Below are 26,302 nucleotides of genomic sequence, written 5' to 3' on the forward strand. Positions count from 1 at the left end.
GAGTTTTCTTCTTGTCGTCTTGTGATTATCTTTATTTATGATTCTTTTTAGATAATTGTATTAATATTATATCTATAAGTTTGAGACAAATCTATTTTGTTTTATCAATTTTATAACGTCTTATTTTATTAGATGTAAGCAGCTAATATTATGATGTTACTATAAAAAAAAAAAATTACTTCGAATTTAAAAAAGGAAAATATTTCTCCATTTTTAACAAAATTTGAGACTAAATCGAATAAAAGAAACAAATATAAAAATTAAATTAAGACTTTGCCATGTGACACTACGTCACATCATCACGTCATAATGACATTGTCATAATACACAATTTTAATTTAACATATCAAAATTTTTCCAAAATATATAAAAAATAATTTTAAAATAATTTTAAAATTTTTTAAAAATAATAAACACATAACACTGTTTTTAATGTCATTTGTACAGTATTAAAAAAAATGATCATATTGCATATTTTTTTTCATAAATAAGACTAAAAAAACTATAGATTTTTAGACGAAAATATGACTAATTAAACCAGTATATTACTTAAATTGAATTACTATTATAAAAACAGATATTATAAGAAAAGAAAATCAAATTACTTGTTCATTTGAAAATCGAATTCAGAGCAAAAGAAAAAGAAAATAGGAATCCTTAAAATAAAGAAGATACAAACCCTTAATATCTTGATTAAAACAGAAGAATTAATTATTTGTTAATGTAATTTGGAAATAAATTAATGAGAATAACTACGTACAAAAAAAATATATAATATTTTGGGGGTAGATTGAAAAGACAAAACAAACTGTTTGAAAAATTAAGTTTTCACAATCTCTATGTCTCGGTTAAATTTTTATTTAAATCCAAAGTTCAATATTTCAATTATTACCCATTAACAAATCACTCTTCCTGCTGCATATTTATTTCAACTCTCACTTACAAATATATCATTCATTTATCAATAATTAATAATTTAAACTAAATAAATATAAATATTAATTTTTTAATTTAATATGTTAAGGGCGTTGCTCCCTTCACCTCCCCGTTTTCTCCCTCCACCTCTCCTTTTTTCTTTTACCCCTCACTCTATTTTTTTATTCCTGATTTATCCTTCACTAAAAGTTTATTTTTAGGGTTAAAATTTTATAATTTCTGTCCATTTCCCCACACATAACCTATTCATTCTCTATTACGTTCATACTCTCGTTCTTATTGGGAATTGTTGCAAGCGTACGTAACAAACTTGAATCTAATTAACCTGGAAAACCCTTAAACGGATGTGAGCATCCGTCAACGGATGTGAGCATCCGTCAACGGATGTGAGCATCCGTCAACGGATGTCAACATCTGTTTAGGATTGAAAGATATTAAGTTTAGAATTTTTATGCATATGGATTTTAAGGCATCGTTTATATATATAAGATTGAAAAGCAAATAAGGCCGTTGTGGTTTTATGAATTAAGAGGGAATGTGAAATAGTTATGGGGAAATAAGCACTGTTAAAAGAAAATGAATGAAGAAAAGGGTGGAGGTTTATAGTTTCGTAAAGGTAGTGTTAGAAGAAGAAGATATGGTTTTGGTGTTTAAATAATAGTGGCAGCAGCAAGTTGGGGTTCAAGTGATTAAGAGGAGTAATATTTTATTGTGAAAATGAGCATGGTTTTATAGTCATACAGAGAAGTTAGTAATTAAGTATAGAAGAAGAGGGTTACTGGTTAGAAGAGTTTGTAGTACAAATAAATAATTGAATAGCATGGGTAATTTAACGTAAAAAGTAAGTTGAAGAAATAGTATGTTGTGCATGACTGGCTGCTACGTCTTGATTATTAGGTGGTAGGAGATGAGGTTGGTTAGAAAATGAATAAGTAAAAAAATAGAATTAACAACCTCCAGCATATCCGTGAACGGAGGTGGTAAATCCGTTTATATATCATCACTTTTAAATTTCTAGAAATAATTAAATAAATAATAATTGAATAACTAAATTAAAAAAAAGCTTTTCCACTAATAAATTAAAATAAAAACTAAATTTAAATAAATCTATATATACATTTCAAATAAAAAAAATTAATAAACGGATATCCCATATCCGTTTGGCGTGCGACATCCGTCGACGGATCTGAGACATGTTTGTTGTCCATCCATACTCACCAGTAACCAAACAACAAGGGGAATCAACAATTCTGTCCGAGACAACAACCTTCTCCACTTTGTCTCCTAGAATGTCCTTGATGACCTTGTAGAGCTCCTCAAAGGATTTCTTCTTCTCTTCTTTCTTCTTCTCTTCCTCAATTTCATCATTCAGTTTCAACCCCTCCTTTGTAGCTGAAACGAATTTCTTCCCATCATACTCCTTTAGTTGTCCGACTGCATACTCATCAATAACATCCACCATGTACAGAACTTCATAGCCCTTCTTCTTCAGTCTCTCCAAGAAGGGTGAGTTCTCCACAACCTTTTTGCTCTCTCTAGTGATATAGTAAATGTCCTTCTGTCCCTCCTTCATTCTCGTAACGTAATCCTTCAAGCTTGTCATTTCATCGCCACTTTTTGTTGAGTAGTACCTCAGCAAGTCAGCCAATTTGGACCTGTTATGGCTATCCTCGTGGATACCCAGTTTCAAGTTCTTTGAAAAAGCATCATAGAACTTATTGTAGTCTTCCTTGTTCTGTGCAATTTCGTTGAACATTTCAATACACTTCTTCACAAGATTCTTTTTGATCACCTTCAAGATCTTGTTTTGTTGCAACATCTCACGAGAAATGTTGAGGGGCAAGTCATTGGAGTCAACAACACCTTTCACAAATCCAAGGTACTCAAGAATGAGCTATTCACAGTTGTCCATGATGAACACCCTCCTGACGTAAAGCTTGATATTGTTCATCTTTTTCCTGTTGTCAAACAGATCACAGGGCGCTCTCTTTGGAACGAAGAGAATGGCCTTGAACTCAAGCTGGCCCTCCACAGAGAAATGCTTCACAGCCAAGTGCTCCTCCCAGTCGTTGGTCAGGCTCTTGTAGAAAGAAGCGTACTCATCTTTGGTGATCTCTTCTGGCTTCCGCAGCCAAATTGGTTTCTGCTTGTTGATCAGTTGCCACTCGTGAGAAACCTCCTTGATCTTCTTATTTTTCTTAGAATCTTTTTCTTTTTCCTCGTCGACATCCTCGATATCCCCTTCTTCCTCCCTCTTGGGCTCATTATCTTCGTCATCGCTAATTTCTTTCTCGGTTGTCTTCTCCGTCCAAAGGTAGATAGGATAGCTAATGAATTCAGAGTGCTTCTTTACAAGATCCTTGATCCTCCTTTCCTCCAAGTACTCCAACTTATCTTCCTTGAGGAAGAGAGTAATCTTAGTTCCCCTTCCGAGTTGCTCGCCCTTAGTGTCCCTAATAATAGTGAAAGAGCCACCAGCCTGAGATTCCCAAATGTACTGTTCATCATCATTATGCTTGGTAGTAACAATGACTTTCTCTGCGACAAGGTATGCAGAGTAGAACCCCACACCGAACTGCCCAATCATGCTTACATCAGCACCAGCCTGCAGCGCCTCCATGAATTCCTTGGTCCCAGACCTCGCAATAGTACCCAGGTTGTTCACCAAGTCTGCTTTAGTCATTCCAATGCCATTGTCAATAATGGAAAAAGGTATTGTTGGCCTTGTTGGGCACGAGTCGAATGAAGAGCTTAGGCTGAGCATCGAGCTTGCTCTTATCGGTTAAACTCTCAAATCGAATCTTATCCAAAGCATCAAAAGAGTTGTTGATGATGAGGCTCAGAAGTTGGTTGATCTCAACCTGGAAAGCGAAGGTTTCAGCGTCCGCCATTGAATATCAAATGATAACCACAAAGAATCACAGATTTATAAGAGAAGGAATCGCGAGAAGGAAAATGAGCGAATTGCACAGAGCAGAATGCACAAGTTATAAGAGTAAAAAAACGAACACACCTGGTAGAGGAAGGAAGATCTGCAGCACACACCACCAATCAGTAAAGCGAACCACCACGTACAGCGACACACCACTACACCATGAACAACAAGAACAGCCGCACCATCGCACCACACCACCGCACCGTACCACCACAGAGAGCAAAGGTAGAGTTTGGATGACAAGTGTGATGGAGGTGGGAAGAAGAGAGAAGAAAGTGTGACGGAGGTGAGAAGAAGAGGCGGATATCAAAAGAAAGCTTTGGGGGGTGGGCTGTGAGCAAAGTAAAAGTGAATATGTAGGGTTTGGTAAATAACATTAAAAGTAAAAATGTAAAAAGGTTAAAAAAGGTAAAACAAAAGGTTGTTTTTGTAATTGAAAAAAAATTGGAGAAAGTTGAAGAGGTGGAGGGAGGAAACGGGGAGGTGGAGGGAGCAACGCCATATGTTAGAGGCAAAATCATACCCAATCCAACATTGATACGGGTTTTAGCCCAAATACCGGAGCCCACACCCAACGATTAAAAATACTAAAATAGCCTCGTGGGAGACTTGGACTGTAACGAAGACAAGTTTGTTGGAAGAAATGCCGGGAGAAGAATATGATGGTGTCGCCGGAGAACGGCGAAGACCTCTCATCATCAACCATGATCTTGATTCTTCAGTTCACATCCTTCACCAAAATGAAGACACTATCTCTCCTCTGCCATTCACTCATACAGAAACACTAGCTTTACCCTCTCTTCCCGTTCCTAACCAACGCCTTGCTTCTCTCGATGTCTTCCGCGGTCTAACCGTTGCGGTTTGTCTCCACTACTTCTTTCATCACTTCAATTACTTCATGTGTATGATTAATTCCAAAGCGCCGCTAATTCAAGACGGTTCTAATTACTTTCACTAGCTTTGCGTTAATTGCTTGCCATCGATGATACAAGGCGAAGAAAATTAGCTTCTATTATTTCGATAATTACAGTTAGTTACGTGTATACATATTGTGATTTGGATAATTGGAATCTAGTTGCTTCTCCTTGCATTTAAATGAATCTTTTAAATTCCGCTGCAGTTGATGATATTAGTTGATGACGTCGGAAGAGCATTCCCGTCCTTGAATCATTCACCATGGTTTGGGGTGACACTAGCAGATTTTGTAATGCCATTTTTTCTCTTTGTGGTTGGCATTTCGATTGCTCTTGTATTCAAGGTACGTAATCTCGCAAATTCCGAAAACTTACGACACTGGTGTTCTATGTCGTGGTTTTGTACTGTGTATCACTTAATGAGTGATGTTTTGGACTTTGGCCACTATTTTTTATTCATATTTATATATGTTAGTGGTTTTCTTATATATATATATATATATATATATATATATATATATATATATATATATATATATATATATATATAGACGTACAAATTATGAAAGAACAATAACTTTGAACGATGTTTTCATTTCTGGACAACCTTCAGAAAGTCTCTAGCAAACCCAATGCCACGAAAAAAGTTGTATTGAGGACAATTAAGCTTTTCCTTTTGGGGCTGTTACTTCAAGGTATGTTCACTTGTTTTTCTTCCATTTCGCTACCCTCGCAACCAGCTGAAACTTGTCACGCAAAGTTCTCATGTATTCCTTTGTGCTTGTTATTCATTATTCTTATTATTTACTAAAGGCTTAATTAAGTTTTAAGTCCATGATAAATTTGAGTATTTTTAACTGAGTCTCTATGCAAGTTTTTTGGTATGTTGAATACTCAATTTTTTATCTTTCAACCTAGTTCTTGCCATTTAATTTTTCCGTGGGTATCGTGCCTCGTTGTCTTCCAAAATCTCACATTGTTAACACTTGAAAATAAGTAAGCAACGTAACTATACAATATAAAAGTCATGCTACTAAATTGAAAAATAAAAATATTTTGACTACTTAATAGACAAAAAAAATAAATTGGAACTCTCTATTGAAAATATCCAAATTTATCTGGTACTTAAAACTTAATTCAACTTTATTTTCTCTGTATGTATAAGTGATGCAATTGAAAACTATAGCTTTAATGATTTTGTCTGAAAATTGTTCATAGGTGGGTATTTCCATGGACGTGGCAAATTGACGTACGGAGTTGATTTGAGTAAAATTCGCTGGCTTGGTGTACTTCAGGTAACTGCTACTAGTAAATTTGTAAACCGTAACTTGTTAAGCTTGTTTTCTTTCCATTATTTCTAATTCAGTAGGTTTGGTATTATTGTTGTACATGTTATTTCTTTTATGATTTACTACATGCCACTAACAATTGTTATTTTAATTAATGTTTTGTCAAATAACTTATCTATTTGATCTACAATTAATGAGTGATTTTCGATTGTGATCTTTATAATGTTACTTCTTGACTATAGTCAATGCTTTGTGAATTGTGTTGTGAAAGTAAATACAGTGTTTTCTCACTTATGTTTTATGTTAAGGATGGTTTCAGATTTGCGATAAGTACAAGGGTCATATGTCATTGAAACTAGTTGTACTATTGTAGGATATAGGTATTAGCTGAGCAAACAAGTTGGCACTTAAGAAAATAACCAATCACCTATCACTTTAATTTTTATAAATGTGCTGAGTTTGATACATAATTTTCTTGTATGGTATCCAGAGGATATCTATTGGATATTTCTTGGCCTCAATATCAGAGATTTGGCTTGTAAACCATAATATTTTGGTTGACTCACCGGCAGCTTTTGTGAGGAAATACTCCATTCAGTGGTTAGTTTACTTTTCTGGTATTTAGTTCTTCCAGGGGACTGAGCTTTGCGATTAAAAGTTTCAACTTCTATGTTGAATTTTGCTATAAACTATGCATAACAATGCCATGTTTCTTTGTTATTTTCTTAAAAATGTTTGTATAGATGATTTCTTTGTGCCAATTCTCATTACATATTGATGCAGATTCTGCTACCTGATTCATGATAATGCATGGTACTTTGGGTTCTATAATGCCCTTAAGTTTTTATTTTGACATTCTCATATGAAATGGACGTACTTGTCATGTGTCATGGATCTTTTTTGATACACAAGTTCACTATGCTGTATTTTAAGGTTAAAACTTGATTAAGATAAACATTTTTTTCTTTTTCTGCATGTTCTGGTATGTTTTCAACTTTTGTTGACTGGATTTTAATCTCTTGAGATGAAAATGTATCTGCCATCATTTGAACCTGATAATTCAATATAAACTGATGCTGCAACTTGCACCCGAACTTCATTACAAAATATTAATGGAGTAGTTGTGAATCATGGCAACTTTTCCTTCACATTGTTAGGCTAAAATGTGTATACTTTATTCAAAAGCATGAACATATCTTTTATAAAATTTTCAAGCTACCTTTTTGCAAAAATAAATAAATAAATTGAATTCAGGTTATTGTAATGGATCAAGATACTAGCTCCCGGCATCTAATTGTCAAAATTAAACTTCCGTGGGCACTACCTTTGGTTGCCTTGTGATATTCTTTGGTGCTGATTGCTTATTTCTTTATGCAGGATGGTTTCTATCTTACTATGCTCAGTGTACCTTTGCTTGCTCTACGGTCTCTACGTTCCAAATTGGAAATTTGAACATTCTAATATGTTTGGGTCCAGTCATTTAACAATTATTCAAAATGTAAGGATTTGGTTACTGTTGTATTGAATGCTGAAAGACATATTAAAAAAATTTTATTTATCACTTCATCTTGTGTGCTTAACTCATGACACGTTGCAGACAGTAGACAAAGTCAACATGTAATTTGGTTTCTTATTGCTGATATTCTTTGTGGAATCTTTGTTAAATATATAATCTATAACCCCCAGGCATCGACCAGCCCAATTCTGGTGAAAAAGCTACTCTTAGAATATAATAGGGTTTTTCTTTATTGGTCTCTATGTTACATGTAATGTGGGTTATTATTGCTGATAGTCAATCCTTCCTTTGTGACAGCTGTCAAGTAATCATTTCTGAAACCTCTCCCCTATTTTGCTGAAAAAGAAAACTCTTTTATAATTGTGAAAGTATTCATAAGCTGTATTTTGATCATGGTTAATTCTCATAGATCAGCGTGCTTACAATTGTTGTATTTTGTTTAGAAATAGAATTGCATGTTTAGTGATAGCCTCTTTTTATGACACATAATTTCTGTAACACCCTAGATTCTAAAATCCCATCAGTAGTTTGAGCTGTCTAAATATTGGCCAAACAATGACCTTGAAAATCTGCTTACACCATCAAGTAGTTGTTTAGTATCGGATGGCATATAAACTTCTGTTTTGTACTTCAAAATTTTTAAATATCACCAGTCTCTTTGACTAAACCATGACTTTTCACTTTTCAAAATTCAAACTTCAATTTGTATTTCATAAAATGATGAAACTCTGGTAGACTAGCATCAAAGCATCTTGCTATTTAAAAATGATTTAGAGTTCTTACTTTAATGAACTGAGAAAACAATAATCTAAAGAGAGTAATATTCATAGATAATCCATAAATATTAGAGAATAGATGCAGATGGATGTCGTGTGACATTATGATGATTGACATTTAATTTCATTTTTCATGGATTATGATGGCTAGGTTTTCATGATTATCATTTTTAAATTATGTGGTTTTTTTATGATTCTCCTAGCTACTGGGAAAAATTGGTTTGTAGTTATGCATTTTCGTATGCCAGGTTCATTGTGAAGTGAGGGGAAGTCTTGAACCTCCTTGTAATGCAGTGGGATTTGTTGATAGATTAATTCTTGGTGAAGATCATTTGTACCAGCGACCTGTGTATATAAGGACAAAGGTTATTTATCCTCAGTAACTCTTTACTCTTTTATTGAATATACTGCCACCTCAAATTTAAAATATCTTATCTGTTAAATGATCTTATTCCTGACCTTTCCATTCTCAGGAGTGTAGTGTCAACTCTCCTGATTATGGACCCTTGCCTCCAAATTCACCTGGATGGTGCCTTGCACCATTTGATCCAGAGGGTATTTTGAGGTGGAAAAGCATTCCCTGCTCCCTTCTTTTATCATTTTATAATTATTACAGTGGCATTGGAAACTATGATTAAATCTTATAATTTTGAGTCTCCAAAAAGAAGATATTTTATTTTATTGAGCTTTTGCAGAGTACTTAGTTCATGTTTTCTTAATATGTTCTCTCATGTGTTGGTAATTTTTTTCCTTGATATTAGATTGGCACTGACAACTTTAAAATATAGTCAATGTAATGTCTGCTAATTGATTTTCTTTAATCTTCCAGTTCACTCATGGCTGCAATTACTTGCTTCATGGGATTACAATATGGTCGCATAATTGTACTTTTTCAGGTTTCGGTTATGATTCCTTTATGATGCCTTAGCTGGAAAATTTAAATTTGTCCCTGGGATATGTCTACTTTTTATGATTCAACTGCTGTCTTGTCCATTCAGGATAACAAGCAGAGGGTACTTCTTTGGTCTGTGTTTTCCTTCGCTCTATTGTTAGTAGGATACATTCTGGAGATTTTAGGTACTCTTCTAATCATAAATTTATTAAGATAAATAGGGTCCTATTCTCTGACAGCTGAATTGCTTTTTCAGGAATTCCTTTATCAAAAGCACTGTACACGTTAAGCTACATGTTCATAACTGCAGGGGCATCGGGCTTAGTCTTGACTGCTATCTATTACATTGTAAGTTCATCCTTGTCCCCTAAGTAGAAATATTTTATATCCCAGGAAAGCAGAGATTGTAGGAAAATAAACAAAAGGTGGTAGGCTGGTACTTAATGACGTTAATCTCCCACTACCAATGGAAAAATGTACATTTGTTTTGAGGGCCATGTTTGGGATCACCCTTACAGCCCTCAATGGCCTTATCTGGTGCACTTCTTGAGCCCATTTGTTAACCCAGTTGAATCACTGCCAAAAAAAATGGTGACATTCTGTTAGGTTTCTTGGGGACAAGAAACCTAGATACTATCTCAAAATAAGCAATCACAAACAGAGAAATGAATCCTCACTGTGAGGCAGCAGTTTATTGAATGGAAAATACTGAAAACAATCAATAACTGTTACGTCCGAGTATGGAACGTAACTAGAATGTTTCCTCACACACTCTCACATACAAGGAACAATGGAAAATAACTGAATAAACCTCTTTTATTGAATTGAAATAACTGAATCCAAGAAACAAACAATAACTGGGAGCAGGATCTCCGTCAGTTACTGAGACCATAACCTCTCTTACAAAACTCACAAATCAAAAGCATACCTTTAACCCTAGTCTTCCCCTTTATTTATACTAATTAATGCCCTCCAAAAATGTACTGAATATTAGAAAATAATCCTATTTACTATAATTATATGATACGAATATATTTAGCCTTATTTACTATATTTAACTTATACTGAATCATATACTAAGATATGACTTTGTTACTCTAATTATCCTTTGCTGAATATCTTCTCAAAATATCTCTCTTATTACTCTAATTAATTTCCCGCCCATCCTAAATGTTGTGACAGTTAGGATGCTTCCTCACTGTTTCCAACTGTTCGGCCTGGTCGTCCCCCCTTGTCTACCGTTCGGTCAACTCGGTTCTACCGTTCAGTCTGGACATCCCCTTGTCTACCGTTCAGTCAACTCGCTCCCCGCCTTCTACCGTTCAGTTCCCTTCTCTTTCTCTCCTATACCTCTTCCTCTCATATACTTTCCAACCCCTAACATTACCCACCGCCTGATGATCAACCTTGTCCCCAAGGTTGAAGTCTGGATATTGGTCTCTGATTGTCAGAGCGTCTTCCCATGTTGCTCCATCTGGTCCCCCCTCTTGCCATTCTATTAACACTTGTTGCACCTCGTCCTTCCCTTGCTGTATCTGTCTTCTATCCAAAATTTTGATCGGCCAAAAAGATGGTCCCTCCACCTGCAAGTTTGATGGCAGTTCCTTCTCTACGCTTCTTTCCCCCACTGCCTTCTTCAATTGAGATACATGGAAAACTGGATGTATCCGTGTGGTATCTGGTAATTGAAGCTTAAAGGCCACTTCTCCAATCTTCTGTATGACTTGGAAAGGTCCAAAGTACCGTGCGGCTAACTTAGGATGCATTCTGGATGGCATTGAGGTCTTCCTGTGCGGTCTGATCTTTAAGTACACCCAATCTCCCACCTCCACATCTGCTGGTCGTCTTGCTTTGTCGGCCTGTTTCACCATCAGTTCCTGGGCCCTTGCTAAATGAAACTTTAGCTGTTTTAGTGCTTCGTCTCTTGTCTGCAACTCCTGGCTGACTGCTTCCACTAAGGTCTCCCCTGGTATGAACCTGTGCAAAGAAGGGGAAGATCTCCCATACACTGTTTCAAACGGAGTACATCCCGCCGCCTCTTGATGGATGGTATTGTACCAATATTCCGCCCAGGGTAGTACTAAGCTCCATCCCTTTGGTTGTTCTGAGCAAAAGCATCTCAGATAACCCCCCAACACCCTGTTCACAACCTTGGTCTGCCCATCGGATTCAGGATGATAGGTTGTGCTCATCTTCAGTTGACTCCCCTGCAGTTTAAATAGCTCCTTCCAAAAAAAACTCAGAAACAGTGGATCCCTATCACTCACGATAGATATTGGTACCCCCGGACAATCTCCTTCACAAACACTTCAGCTATGGTACAGGCGGAATATGGGTGTTTCAATGGTATGAAATGACCATATTTACTGAGACGGTCTACTACTACCAGCACAACACCATACCCGTGGGATTTAGGCAACTCCACGATAAAATCCATACTTATCTCTTCCCAAATGGCATTGGGTATGGGTAAAGGCTGCAGCAACCCCTGCGGAGAGGATGACAAATATTTATGCTGTTGGCATACCAGGAAGCTTGCAACCAAGTCAGTCACTGCTTTCTTCATTCCTATCTAGTAAAGTGATTGTGCTACCTTGCGATAAGTCCAATAAACCCCTGAATGCCCTCCTGTCTGAGTCGTGTGAAACTCTGCTATCAGCTTAGGCACCCAGGCCAAGTGAGATGAAATCACAAGCCTCCTCTTATAGTGATAGACCCAAAAGGAATAAGGGGACGTGGATAGTGTACGAGAGAAGGAAGAGGCACAACTGATGCGATTAACTAACTAACGGTCTGGCACTTAACTGTCTTTAGCAGTTAAGTGAGGAGGGAAACCATTATAAATAGGAGAGTGAGTGTAGGAGGGTGGACTTTTGGTTAATTGTTTGTTAGATAGGTTTTATCCTGTGGAGAGGGTTAGGCCTCTATTGTTCATTGTATACAGATATTCTTTTGTGAATAAAAGAGATCTTTCTTCATTACCGGGTGTGTTTGGTGTGAGTTTTGAGTCTTGATTAGGTTCGTTGTGGAGGATTGTATCAAATTGGTCCGACCTGTCGGATCCATTGATAGCCGATCGTGATGGAGGGAAGAGCGGTGACGGTTGCGGAACAGATGGAAGCGGTAGAGGTGGCGTTGGCAGAAACGAAAGCGGAAACGGTGTACCTGTGGCATGAAACTGGGACGCTAAGGCAGAACTGTGAGATGATGCGCCAAGATATCCAAACGATTTTGACGATCTTGAAAGACCGCAAGATCGACAACAGAGGGGTGCGACGAGATGGAAGTGAATCGTCTGTAAATGATAACGCCGGAGGATCAGGAGATGATGGGGGACAAAACGGAGCAGGACGTACGGGGGCGATGATCAATTGGCGGAAGCGGGTGGAATTGCCCGTGTTTGAAGGTGGTGAACCCTGGAATTGGATGAGGCGGGCGGAAAAGTTTTTCGAGGTACAAAAAGTGGAAGAAGAGGAGAAGATGCAACTGGCGTTTATTAGCATGGAGGGGTACGCCGGAAGCTGGTTCCGCTTCTGGCGGGAGAAGACCAAGAACTACTCGTGGGAAGGGTTGAAAAGAGCGTTGGGAATTCGCTTCGGAGGAGGAACTCGGGGAAACGTCTATGAGAAGCTGTCGGCGATCAGACAAACGGGGCCAGTGGAAGACTACGTTAGGGATTTTGAGGTGTTAGTGGGTCAGGCGACTCAAATTCCAGAGGAGCAAATCCTGAGTTATTTTATGGCGGGACTCAGGGAAGAGGTGAGCGACCAGGTGAGACCGCATGATCCGCCAGACCTTATGACCGCGATGCGGGTCGCGAGGGACGTTGAAAAGTTATGTGCGCCGTTGAAGACGGGAGGAGGATCGGGTTTCAAAAATCTAAGTTCGTGGGGGTGGTCGGCGAGAACAGTCGCGCGAGTGGACCCACCGAGAGAAACGCAGAACCGAGGGGGAGCCAGCGAGAGTGTCGGGTCGGTTAAGAGGGAGACGGCCCAAGGAGGAGGCGTCGCCAGAAACACCGGTGACGGGAGAGATCGAGGCCCGCGAAACCTACCTTATGCGGAGTACTTGAAAAGGAGAGAGGAGGGCAAATGCTTCCGTTGCGGAGGGCCGTTTGGTCCGGGTCATCGGTGCCCGGAACGAGGACTTCGCATGTCGATCGTGGTGGATGAGGAGGAGGAAGACGGCGGCGAGACGGAAATAAAAGTGAACATCGCTCAAATGGAACTGTCGGCTTTGTCAGCAGGGGGGTTGTCGTCCCCCAAAACGATGAAGTTGTGGGGGCGGATAGGTCGGTGAGAGGTCTTGGTGCTGATCGACAGTGGCGCGAGCCACAATTTCATTAGTCGCGGAGTAGTGGAGGAGCTGGGGTTGAAGGTAGAGGATACCCAGCCGTATCTCGTGTGCTTGGGGGATGGTCAACGGAAGAAGATTATAGGGTGTTGTGAACAGGTGGCAGTAAAGGTCGGAGAAGCTGATATCGTTGAACGGTTTTATTTGTTCGAGTTAGGTGGGGTAGAGTTAATTCTGGGGATAGACTGGTTGAGGAAATTGGGGAAGGTGACGGTGGACTGGGGAACCTTAATCATGACTTACCGACAGGGAGAAGAGGAGATCACCATTAAAGGTGACCCCACATTAGAAAGAAAGATCGTGGGACCCAGAACTTTATCAAAAGTTGATGACGTGGAAGTCTACTTACTGATTTGGGAGTTGGGCTTGCTGGAGGCCCAGAACGTGAATCAAAATGGCAAGGACCTTTTTGAAAGACAGAAGGAGGAACTGGAAAAATTATTGGGCCGGTATCACAAGGTGTTCGCAGAGCCCACTAGTCTTCCACCTGAAAGAGAGAGTGTGCACCAGATAAAGCTGAAGGCGGGAATGGATCCAGTGAACGTTTGGCCTTATCGGTATCCGCACGTCATGAAGGGTGAGATCGAACGACAAGTTGCGGAAATGCTTCGAACTGGGGTGATCCGACCGAGCCACAGCCCGTATTCGAGCCCAGTCATTTTGGTGAAGAAGAAGGACGGGAGCTGGAGGTTTTGCGTCGACTACAGGGCGCTCAATCGGGCCACCGTATCGGACAAATTTCCGATTCCCGTGATTGAAGAATTGTTGGATGAGCTGAAGGGAGCGTGTTACTTCTCAAAGGTAGATTTGAAAGCGGGATATCACCAAATTCGCATGGACAAGGGGGATATAGAGAAGACAGCATTCCGGGCGCATCAAGGGCACTACGAATTTGTGGTGATGCCCTTCGGACTCACTAACGCGCCGACGACTTTTCAAAGTTCAATGAACAGTGTCTTCCAACCCTTTTTGAGAAGGTTCGTTCTCGTCTTTTTTGACGATATCTTAGTTTACAGCCGGTCATGGGGGGAGCATCTGAAGCATGTGGAGATGGTGTTGTCCGTCTTGGAGCATGGTTGCTGGGTGGCAAATAAGGGGAAGTGTGAGTTTGGGCAGACTAAAGTAAGGTACTTGGGCCATGTGATTTCGCAAAAAGGGGTCGAAATGGATGCAGAGAAGGTATCGGCAGTAAAGGAGTGGGCCAGACCGAGAACTCTGAAGGGGCTGAGAGGGTTCTTGGGACTAACGGGGTATTACCGGAAGTTCGTAAAAGACTACGGCAAGATTGCCAAACCGTTAACGGAGTTGTTAAAAAAAGGGGGGTTCGCTTGGAACGATAAGGCCGAGGAGGCATGGGAAAATCTGAAGGAAGCAATGACGACGGCGCCCGTATTATCCTTGCCAGATTTCCGGCAGCAGTTCCATATTGAATGTGACGCGTCTGGTCGAGGAGTCGGAGCGGTGCTGATGCAGAATAAGAAACCTATTGCCTACTTCAGCAAGGCGTTGTCGGAGAGGACGCTAAGTAAGTCAATTTATGAGAAGGAGTTAATGGCGCTGGTGATGGCCATTCAACACTAGAGGCCATATCTTTTGGGTCAGCGATTTGTGGTCCACACCGATCAGAAAAGTCTAAGGCACTTGCTTGAACAGCGCATCACTACCCAAAACCAACAAAACTGGATTGCGAAGCTGATGGGGTACGATTTTGAGATCGTATATAAGGCAGGAACGTTGAATCAGGTAGTTGATGCTTTGTCGAGGAAAAAAGAAGAGGAAGACACGGAGGAGGGAGAACTCAAGGTGGTGGCCAGGCCGTACTGGCAAGATTTTGAAGAAGTGACCAGGGAAGTGGCAGCGGATCCGATTTTGCAGAAAGTGGTGGAAGAAATCAAAGCAGTCCCGAACACCCATCCTGCGTATTCTCTGGAGAATGAAAGGCTTCATTACAAAGGCAGGCTGGTGCTGTTAGCCAAATCTTCGTGGATTCCCACATTACTAGCAGAATTTCACGTAACGCAGGCAGGGGGCCATTCCGGAGTTTATCGAACCTACCGGAGAATCGCTCAATCCCTATTTTGGAGGGGGATAAAGAAAGACGTGACCGAGTTCGTAGCATGATGTAGTGTATGTCAGCAACACAAATATCTGGCTTCTTCTCCTCAGGGGTTATTGCAGCCATTGCCGATTCCAAACGCGGTGTGGGAAGATTTGAGCTTAGATTTCATTGTGAGGCTACCCAAATCCAGAGGGCATGATGCGATATTAGTTGTGGTGGATCGTCTGAGTAAGTACGCTCATTTTCTTCCCTTAAAACACCCTTACACAGCCCGAACGGTTGCTGAGGTTTTCACACGGGAGATCGTTCGGTTACATGGGATTCCTCAGTCGGTGGTAAGTGACCGAGACCCCTTGTTTCTTAGTCTTTTCTGGAAAGAACTCTTTAAGCTGAAAATGAGTACGGCTTACCATCCCGAGACGAACGGCCAAACTGAAGTCGTGAACAGGGTGCTAGAAGGATACCTTCGATGTTTTTGTTCGGAGCAACCAGCAGGATGGATGGCGGTCTTACCTTGGGCTGAGTATTGGTATAATACCAGCTACCAAGGAGCTATAAAGTGCACCCCATTTGAGACGGTCTATGGGAAGCCACCTCCTTCGTTGCATAGATACATTCCGGGAGAAACTTTAGTTGAGGCGATGAGTCAAGAGCTTTTGACCCGTGATGAGGCTTTGAGACAGTTGAAATTTCATTTGGAGAAGGCACAAGAACAGATGATAAGGCAAGCGAACAAGAAGAGGAAACCAGCGAATTTTGAAGTGGGAGATTGGGTTTATTTAAGGATAAGACCCCATAGGCAGACTTCAATGCCAACTAGGCTTCACCCAAAATTGTCGGCGAGGTACTTTGGGCCGTTCCAGATCAGTCAGAGAGTAGGGGAGGTAGCTTACAAGTTGCAGTTACCAGATACAGCGCGGATACACCCCGTTTTTCACGTATCTCAATTAAAAAAGGCTATAGGGGAGCGAAGGGTAGAAAAGGAACTACCGCGAGAATTGCAAGCAGAAGGGCCGTCTTTTTGGCCAGTGGGAGTTTTGGGGAGAAGGCAAGCTCAACAAGGACAGAAGACAGTGCCCCAATTGCTGATTGAGTGGCAGGAAGGAAGTTCGGATGGGGCAACTTGGGAGGACGAGGCAACTATCAGAGAACAGTATCCTGACTTCAACCTTGGGGACAAGGTTGAATTTCAGGCGGAGGGTATTGATAGACCCAAAAGGAATAAGGGGATGTGGATAGTGTACGAGAGAAGGAAGAGGCACAACTGATGCGATTAACTAACTAACGGTCTGGCACTTAACTGTCTTTAGCAGTTAAGTGAGGAGGGAAACCATTATAAATAGGAGAGTGAGTGTAGGAGGGTGGACTTTTGGTTAATTGTTTGTTAGACAGGTTTTATCCTGTGGAGAGGGTTAGGCCTCTATTGTTCATTGTATACAGATATTCTTTTGTGAATAAAAGAGATCTTTCTTCATTACCGGGTGTGTTTGGTGTGAGTTTTGAGTCTTGATTAGGTTCGTTGTGGAGGATTGTATCATATAGTGTAACTGATCATGTTCTAGGGTAAATGAGGGATGCGAGGTGGGGTCCTTTCTTAGGTCTTCTATCACCTTCTTTAACGCTTCATCTGCTTCAACCTCCTCCAGAATCTCGCCAAAATCTTGCCAATAAGGTTTGGCCACAATTCTCAACTCCTTTTCTTCCTCCTGTCCTCCTTCTTTCGAGAGGGTGTCTGCAACCCTGTTGGTTACCCCCGACTTGTACACAATCTCAAAATCATACCCTAGGAGTTTTGCAATCCAATTCTGCTGATTCTAAGTGGTGATGCGCTGCTCCAAAAGGTATTTCAGGCTCCTTTGATCAGTGTGAACCACAAATTTTTGACCCAATAGATAGGGCCTCCAGTGTTGTATGGCCAAGACCAACGCCATCAATTCCTTCTCATATATCGACTTACTCAATGATCCCTCCGATAACGCCTTGCTGAAGAAAGCAATGGGCCTCTTCCCTTGTGTGACAACCGCTCCTATCCCTCTTCCTGATGCATCACACTCAATATGGAAAGGCTGGTCAAAGTCAGGCAGAACCAGCACTAGTGCAGTGGTAACGACCTTCTTTAATCTAGACATGGCCTCCTTCGCTTGCTCTGTCCATGTAAATTGCCCTTTTTTAAGAAGATCGATCAATGGTTTGGCAATTTTCCCATAATCCTTCACAAACCGCATATAGTATCTGTCAGGCCCAGAAACTCCCTCAAAGCCTTCACCGTCTTAGGCTTCTCCCAATCTACCACAGCCCTTACTTTGTCCTAGTCCATCTCGACTCCTTTCTCCGATATCCGATGACCCAAATATCTTATCTGGACTTTGCCAAACTCATATTTTTTTCTATTGGCCACCCAACTGTTACGTATCCGAGTATGGAACGTAACTAGAATGTTTCCTCACACACTCTCTCACATACAAGGAACAATGGAAAATAGCTGAATAAACCTCTTTTATTGAATTGAAATAACTGAATCCAAGAAACAAACAATAACTGGGAGCAGGATCTCCGTCAGTTACCTGAGAGCATAACCTCTCTTACAAAACTCACAAATCAAAAGCATACCTTTAACCCTAGTCTTCCCCTTTATTTATACTAATTAATTCCCTCCCAAAATATACTGAATATTAGAAAATAATCCTATTTACTATAATTATCTGATACGAATATATTTAGCCTTATTTACTATATTTAACTTATACGGAATCATATGCTAAGATATGGCTTTGTTACTCTAATTATCTTTTGCTGAATATCTTCTCAGAATATCTCTCTTATTACTCTAATTAATTTCCCGCCCATCAGTTAGGATGCTTCCTCGCTGTTTCCAATCGTTCGGCCTGATAGTCCCCCTTGTCTACCGTTCGGTCAACTCGTTCCCCTCCTTCTACCGTTCGGTCTGGTCATCCCCCTTGTCTACCATTCGGTCAACTCGCTCCCAGCCTTCTACCGTTCGGTTCCATTCTCTTTCTCTCCTTACCTCTTCCTCTCATATACTTTCCAACCCCTAACAATAACCTTCAAGGGAAAACATTCCCTTCTACCCAGAACAGTCCCTGTTCAGAAATAAAATACTCAACAACCAAAACTAGTACACTTTTCCCTCCTTAAAAGACAAAAACCGCCTAACTAATTAAAACTTCCCCTGACTGCTGTTTAAACTCCTCCTAACTACCCCTAACTACTTCTTACTAATTTCTATGTTTTATTTTTCCTAACTTAAACCTTCAAAGACCTATCACATTCTGTTCTTAACAGGTGACTATAATCGTAGCCAACTGTTTAAAAACCTGCAATCAAAACATATTTTCTTGCAGGTTGACATAGAACATAACAGAAAGCCTACAGTTTTACTGCAATGGATGGGAATGAATGCTCTTGTTGTATATTCATTGGCAGCTTGTGACATTTTCCCTGCAGCTATCCAGGGTTTCTATTGGCATTCTCCTGAAAATAATTTGGTAATGTTTGTTTCCCAATTATTCTTTGAATATCTCCTCTTTTATTGTAAGTTATATTATTATATAAGCTAGAACTTGTTTTTTCTTTGAAGATTAAACTTTTACTGATAGGAGTCAACAGATTTCTGTAAACTCCTCTTTGGAATTAGAATTGAACTGCTATTGGACCTGTCAGGTGGCATTTGCCCAAATACTAATTAAACTGTTTGCCTTCTTTGTTTGTGGACGATGTGTATAGATTATACTTGTTTAACCCGGAGAATTTGGAATCATAAATTGCTTCATACTTTTAGTACGAAAAAGAAGTGACAATGCCGAATGTATAGTGCAACCCATTTACATAACTCTTCACATATTTTGTCCACTGCAATTGAAATGATTCTAAGTATTTTTCTCCCTTTACTCAAGCAAACTGTAAACTTAAAGCTCTTTAACTCCATTTTCTTAGTCGAACGAATATAGCATGGTTTGTTTTCATATGGCGAGAATTATGAAAACTACTTTTTTTATAGCATTCCTTAATTTGTCACAATTGCATTTTTGGTGGAGGGATGTCATTGCAAAGACCTTTGTCATACTTAATCAATAAATTTGGTTTTTTGGTAATTTATATGCAGGTTGACGCCAGTGAAGCTTTAATGCAGGCCATATTTCATTCCGAAAAGTGGGGTACAATGGCCATTGTAATCGTTGAGATTTTATTCTGGGGTATTTTTTCTGGTTTCCTCCACAAGAAAGGGATATATATAAAATTGTAATTGATGGTGTAATCACGCAAAAGGCAATGAGCCGTACATATCAATGTTCCTTGTATATATCTTCCATTAGAAACTAGCCATACTTTTTTCAGTAAGTAAATATCTTGGTTATATTTGTTGATTCTCCTGTGACCGGCCAAAGTTGTCTTTCTTAACTTTACCTTCAGACTGTCTGAAAGGCTTTTCCACTGTCTTGAAAATCTTAATGCGAGTAAAATTCAGCGTCGGAGTGAATTGATGCTTAAGTAATAATAGCTTTTGGACGTAAGCCTTCCAATACGATTAAGTTCCTTTTTGCTTTCCAAAACGAAGATTGTTACAGCTATTTGCCATTAACAGGGGGAGTTAATATATAGGATAAAGTTTTTTTAACAACCAAATTTTGCCAACTTTTTTACAACTCCACGTGGCGGATGACAATCGGTCCGTTTCAAATGTTACTTTTCCTAAATGAGATGTACATTGAGGCATTTTGGGAAGGTAGAGAGAAATTAGTTTTCTCCTTTTCACGGTTTCATCTTAGGAAGCAAACATTTTTTTTTATTCGCGGTCTCACTCTCTCCCTTGCCCATCTCTCTCCACCATTGGTGTCAATGGTCTCACTCCCTCTCTGTCGTCTCTCTCTCCACCATTGGTATCAATCTCAATCTCTCCACCATTGGTCTCATTGTGTTTTCACCAGAGTCTCATCGGATTGTTTCTTTGTTTCGCTCTTCCTCTCCACCGAAGCATATTTTCCCCTTTCTTTGTCTCTCCTTATCTCCCTATTTTTGTTGGCGGCTTTTTCTCGTTGTCCTCTCCACCGAAGCACATTCGGCCTCTTCCCCATTGTCCCAATGTCCATCAAGGAGTAAAGGTGTGTCCTTTTTTCAAGGTTTCGGCTTTGCGCAATGTCAAGGTTGGTAGCCCCAATGTAAGTAACACTACATTTGTTAAAAGACTTGATGAATGTGTTGATGATTTTGGCGTTGTGGTAATATCTTTAAGTTGATTGTGTTGATTTCAGGAAGAGTTGCTCGGATTTAGACAAAAGTATGTAAGTGACTGGATTCTAGACAACGACAACGTGTGAAGAGAACAAGTGCTGCTAGACTTACAATTATTATAGGATGTTAAGTTGTAGTGTAGAGATTTTGATTGTATGAGAGTTCTAAACCTTCTTAGTATAGAAAACGACATTAAAAATGATGGATAATATGTACTTATTAAATATTATATCAATAAAATTTCAATTTTGATGAATACAATTTCAATTTTGTTATAGTTTTTCTGTGTTTTTGGGTGAGGTTTTCCACTTTTTCTGATGAATGATTGAGTTTACTTCAACAATTTACACTTGTTGAGAAAAAATGTCATTTGGGTGCTTTCATGTAAGTTAGAATAGCTCCATAAGAATTTCTAGTCATTTTCTGCCCTAGTAATCAATTACCAAAGGAAAAATGGTTATTTGTGCAAAAACTTCAACTATACTCCCTAGCTGGATGAACAACACTCCCCAACTCTGATTTTCTGACCTTTCTTGCTTGTTTTGTTCTAAACTTTCTCCATCAAACTCCAAATGAGTTGATTCTTGTTTAGTTGGAATCTAGACTCAAAGAGTTTTCAAATGGCTACAAATTCATAATTTTTAGACCATTGTACTAGGCGCAATTAATTTCCCAAAAATAAATTTTTTTAAGCTTCCTAAATGAGTTTAATTTCAAGTTACTGTTTCATGTTTGTTATTTTAGATGGGTGAGTGAGTTTAATGGTCATGAATGGTGTTTAGTACACCAATGAACATGTTAGGTCATTGAATTGTTGAGAAAAAATGTCATTTAGGTCCTTTCATTTAAGTTAGATAAGCTTCATAAGCATTTCTAACCATTTTCTGCCCTGGTAATCGATTACAAAGGTCTTGTAATCGGTTACCAAGGGAAAAATGGTCATTTGTACAAAAACTTCAACTATACTCCCCAGCTGTATGAACAACACTCCCCAACTCTGTTTTTCTGACCTTTGCTGCTTGTTTTGCTTTTAACTTTCTCCACCAAACTCCAAATGAGTTGATTTTTATTTTGTTGGAATCTAGACTCAAAGAAGTTTCAAATGACTGCTAACTCATAGTTTTTAGACCACTGTACTAGGTGCAATTAATTTCCCAAAACAACGTTATTCTAAGCTTCCTAAATGAGTTTAATTTCAAGTTATTGTTCCATGTTTGTTATTTTAGATGGGGGAGTGAGTTTAATGGTCATGAGTAGTGTTTAGTGCACCAATGAACATGTTAGGTCAATTGTTGATAAAAAAATGTCATTTAGGTTCTTCCATGTAAGTTAGATGAGCTCCATAAGCATTTCTGACTATTTTCTGCCCTGGTAATCGATTATTACATGTAATCGATTACTAGAGAAAAAATGGTCATTTGTACAGAAACTTCAACTATACTCCCAATTGTATGAACGACTCTCCCCAACTCTGTTTTTCTGACTTTTGGTGCTTGTTTTGCTCTTAACTCTCTCCACCGAATTGCAAATGAGTTGATTCTTATTTTGTTGGAATTTAGACTCAAAGAGCTTTGAGATGACTACTAACTCATAATTTTTAGACCATTGTATGAGGTGCAGTTAATTTCCCAAAAACAACGTTTTTCTAAGCTTCCTAAATGAGTTTACTTTCAAGTTAATGTTTCATGTTTTTTATTTTAGATGGGTGGGTGAGTTTAACGGTTATGGGGTAGGCAAACTACAGTTTACAACCACATTGGGTCTTTCCTCCAGAATGGAATGGGCAAACTACGGTTGATAAGCACTTCCCACCATCAACCATTACCAAGACGTGTTATCCATTGCAAAATATTCAAAAAAACCTCCTTAATGTCAAAAAATCTTCCCTAAGAGTGAGACTCTTATAGTTGGGTAATGCACACCAACTTTCTGTACAAAAAGCCCTTTAGATCCTGGTAATCGATTACAAGGATGATGTAATCGATTACCAAGGCATGTCTTGCCTAAAAATGGACTTTCATCCACAATGTACGTGGCAAATTTCGGTTATGAAGGACATTGAAATGGAACAAAAATTATTCATAAAATCAAAACTGATGAATGATCAACAACAATGAACAACAACAATTCAAATGAAAATGACAATCACAAAGGGAATAACCTGCATCTTTATTAACATTCAAAATATTTACATTTACATTTACATATATCTACATTGATCTCCTACTGCCAATAATCAGTAAATACAAAATTCACTCATGTTTCAGACGATATCCAATGTACGGGGTTCTACAAGCTTTACTCTTGTAACGCTTTCATCGTCATTCCTTCATAAGGTTTTTTTTAACGTTTTGGTTTTTTTTTGTTCCTTCAAATCCTCTCCAGTTGTATTAGCTGATGCTTTCAATGAGGAGTGACGAATTTCTTTGCTTGATGCACCGACATCATCAACGAACTGAAATTTAACAAAAATTACAATTGTATAAAGCCATAAAAGGAAATTCTAACAATAAAGGAAATGGCAAAAACCGAAACGAGATAGGAGAAAACCAAAGGTCATACGACATATACCTTGCTCTCATCGGACAATTCCATTTCGCGCAATACAATCTTCGGAATCAAACCAAAAAGGTGAGACCTTGAACAAACAAAAGAGAGCTTTCATTTACAAAAACAAAAACGAGACCTTAAAGAAAGAAAGGACATACCTTCAATAGAAAAACGAGACACCTTCAACAAAGAAAGGTCAAACCTTCAACAGAGAAGAAAAATGACATACCTTGAATTGAGAGTGCAAAGAGAAGGGAGGACTAGAGAGAGAACGAAGAGTAGAGAGAGAACAGAAAATTTAAATTGTAGAGAGAGAATGAACCCTCTTTTTCTGAATGAAAAAGACAAGTGTATTTTGGGATTCATAAGTGTAATTTGATTACAGTGTCCCACGTTACTTTTTTTAAATAAAAAAATCATTTTAACCTCCTTCAATATCGTGTTAACACATGGCAGTTGTGAAAAAGTTGTAAAAAAAACGTTGTTAACATATCGTGATTCGGAATAATGATACTTTGACAACATTTTTTTGACAATATTTTAACACAATCTACGTGTTATTCTGTGATTAGTCCATGTTGGTGTTTATGATTATTATTATTGATTGTGGAGTAATTTTGGATCAATCACAAAATTACACATAAATGATGTTAAAATATTGTCAAAAAAATGTTATCAAAATATCATTATCAATATAACAAATGTTATTATGCTTAGATTTTTCATTAATGAAACCCAAAGTGAGGTTCAAGTTGTCGAAAATGACGCGTAGTTGAGATAACCTTTTTTCTGCATCAGGCAAAGTGTCTCACTTTGAATCTTACCATTGGCTTTGTCTGAAAATGTGTTCAAGATAGAGACAGCACAATAAAGTCTGTCAAGGAAGTCATTCTGTATTCGACGAAAGATGAAGGTAAAGAATTTGAGGAAAAATTATGAGTGACAATGAAGTATCTTCGGCAGAATGAAAATATAATATATAAATAAAAAGAGGTGTAAGTTCTATATATTTTTTATTTCATTATAAATCTGTACAAACATAAATAAGAAGAGGATGTGTGGTTGACATTTTCTTTTTCTGTTAAAAAATCACTATAAATTGTGTATTTATGAGTGGTTTTTGTGTAATTGGTGCTTTAAAATTGTAAGAAAAATGTTTGTTTTTTAAACAACATAGTTGATTATTGTAGAAGAAATTATTTTCAAGCTTTTTCTTCTATTTCTTCTTTTATCCTAAACCAAACATTAATAAAATTCACTGCACACGATCAAATAGGTCGGGTCGATAATTACTCCTCCGGATCGAATACAACTCAGCACCAGTAGTTCAGTGCTCGTCCAGACAGTGTTAGCAAGAACCAACTATCATTGTCCATAAGTTAGTCAAATGTTCTAATTAAATTGCTAATACTGGTTAGTTTACATAATGGTGATTATTGGATGATTGAATTCCGATTATGCCTGCAAAAAGATAAAAACTAAAAATCCATTAAGGATAATATTATATGTTCCTGCTAAAGTAGTTGGGGTCTTTTTCAACAACATTTATTATAATCATGATTAAAACCAAAATTGATTTGAGTATCAGAAATTTGTGCAGATATCTTTCGATAAGACCACATATAATTAACACCAATCAAGGACTGTAGGATAATACTCAACTTTATAAGAACACTAACAATATTTATTTTTCCTTTCGGTTTTTAGTACAAAACATATTTAAGAAGTTGATAGTAAAAACATTCTATACTCTTCGTAAAATACTATTTTTTTAGTTTATCCTTTCTAAATACTATAAATATGCATGTTTTTTTATTAATAAATAGTGAAAATAGAATTTCAAAAGTTATTAATAATGAAATTAAATTTGTGATTTTTTATTAGTATATGTGAATTTTTAATAATGATTTTATATTAAGAGCAAGGGAAGGAGTTTTTACTTTCATTTAATCTTGTTTTTCATATTTTTATCTACCTTATTTCCTTCTCTCTTACTAAATGCATTGTAAGAGAAACATTATTGATACATTTCCTAACACATTGTTTTCAACATTTTATTTGGTTAAAGTTTGTTAAATTCAAAATTTTGTAAATCTAATTTATTTTTTAGCCAGCTTCATTTACGGTTTATAATTTCTAATAAAATATAATACTAATAGAGAACATGTTGAAAAAGCGTATGATGAACACTCCCCAAAGATTATGATGATTAGGGGTAAACGAGTGGAGATCTTAAAGTTCGCCCTTGGGTAGAAAAAAAAATCACTCAAGCTTAACACGTTAATTTAATTTTACTTAGTGTTTCGGTAGTATTTAGATCCCTAATTCAAAACATTGAAAGTTGTCTTCTTGTCCAAGCCGCGGGGAGGGTGTGGACACTCCGACTCTCAAGTCAGTGACTTTGCGTAATAATCTTGTAATAAGGATTAGTTATCAGAGTTCAAAGTTACCTGTTCCTCCCTTTCAGACAAATATTTATAAATAATTATAATGAGGTTACCATTAGGTTTGCCTCATTAATCATCAATAAATGACATTATTCCTATTAATTGTTAATAAATGACAATTATTTTTATTAACTCCCCATCAACGACAGTTATTATTATTGAATACCTTAACGACAATTATTATTATTGGCCTGAGAGGTATCATCGGTTGGCCATGAGTCTAAAATAACTTGGGTGTTGCTCCCTCCACCACCACCCCTTGCTTCCTCCACCACCCCATTCTTGTTTTGCCCCTCTCTTTATTTTCTCATTCCTATTTTACCTTTAGTAAAATTTTAGAGTTAATATTTTTTAACCTCTACCCACTCCAATCCTCTATATGTAT

At 38.1% G+C, this 26,302-nt stretch overlaps 1 protein-coding gene and 1 pseudogene across 3 annotated transcripts; one reads left to right on the forward strand and one right to left on the reverse strand.

Moving 5' to 3' along the window:
- Positions 1 to 1,966: 1,966 nt before the first annotated feature.
- On the reverse strand, positions 1,967 to 3,943 carry LOC128195891 (heat shock protein 83-like; annotated as a pseudogene).
- A 529-nt stretch (positions 3,944 to 4,472) lies between these two features.
- On the forward strand, positions 4,473 to 20,058 carry LOC108324582 (uncharacterized). 3 transcript variants are annotated; one of them, XM_052874647.1, is made up of 13 exons: positions 4,473 to 4,730; positions 4,992 to 5,129; positions 5,399 to 5,480; positions 6,004 to 6,080; positions 6,565 to 6,674; positions 7,452 to 7,572; positions 8,615 to 8,731; positions 8,840 to 8,931; positions 9,196 to 9,262; positions 9,365 to 9,443; positions 9,515 to 9,606; positions 19,033 to 19,176; positions 19,794 to 20,058. In XM_052874647.1, the coding sequence occupies exons 1-13, from the start codon at positions 4,515 to 4,517 to the stop codon at positions 19,932 to 19,934; spliced, it is 1,476 nt and encodes a 491-aa protein (XP_052730607.1). In that variant the 5' UTR covers positions 4,473 to 4,514; the 3' UTR covers positions 19,935 to 20,058. The 3 variants fall into 3 exon arrangements, with proteins under 3 accessions (XP_052730607.1, XP_052730608.1, XP_052730609.1); XM_052874648.1 differs by having other exon boundaries at positions 19,115 to 19,176; XM_052874649.1 differs by having other exon boundaries at positions 19,136 to 19,176.
- The last annotated feature ends 6,244 nt before the right edge of the window (positions 20,059 to 26,302 follow it).

This window comes from Vigna angularis, chromosome 3 (assembly GCF_016808095.1).
Source record: "Vigna angularis cultivar LongXiaoDou No.4 chromosome 3, ASM1680809v1, whole genome shotgun sequence".
NCBI classification, from domain to species: domain Eukaryota; kingdom Viridiplantae; phylum Streptophyta; class Magnoliopsida; order Fabales; family Fabaceae; genus Vigna; species Vigna angularis.

Bases quoted from the DNA above. Each gene is read 5' to 3' on its own strand.
- LOC108324582 (XM_052874647.1), top strand. From the start codon at position 4,515: ATGCCGGGAGAAGAATATGATGGTGTCGCCGGAGAACGGCGAAGACCT. The intron at 6,675-7,451 runs GTTAGTTTACTT...TTCTTTATGCAG, and splicing joins AGGAAATACTCCATTCAGTG to GATGGTTTCTATCTTACTAT. The intron at 8,732-8,839 runs GTTATTTATCCT...TTCCATTCTCAG, and splicing joins CTGTGTATATAAGGACAAAG to GAGTGTAGTGTCAACTCTCC.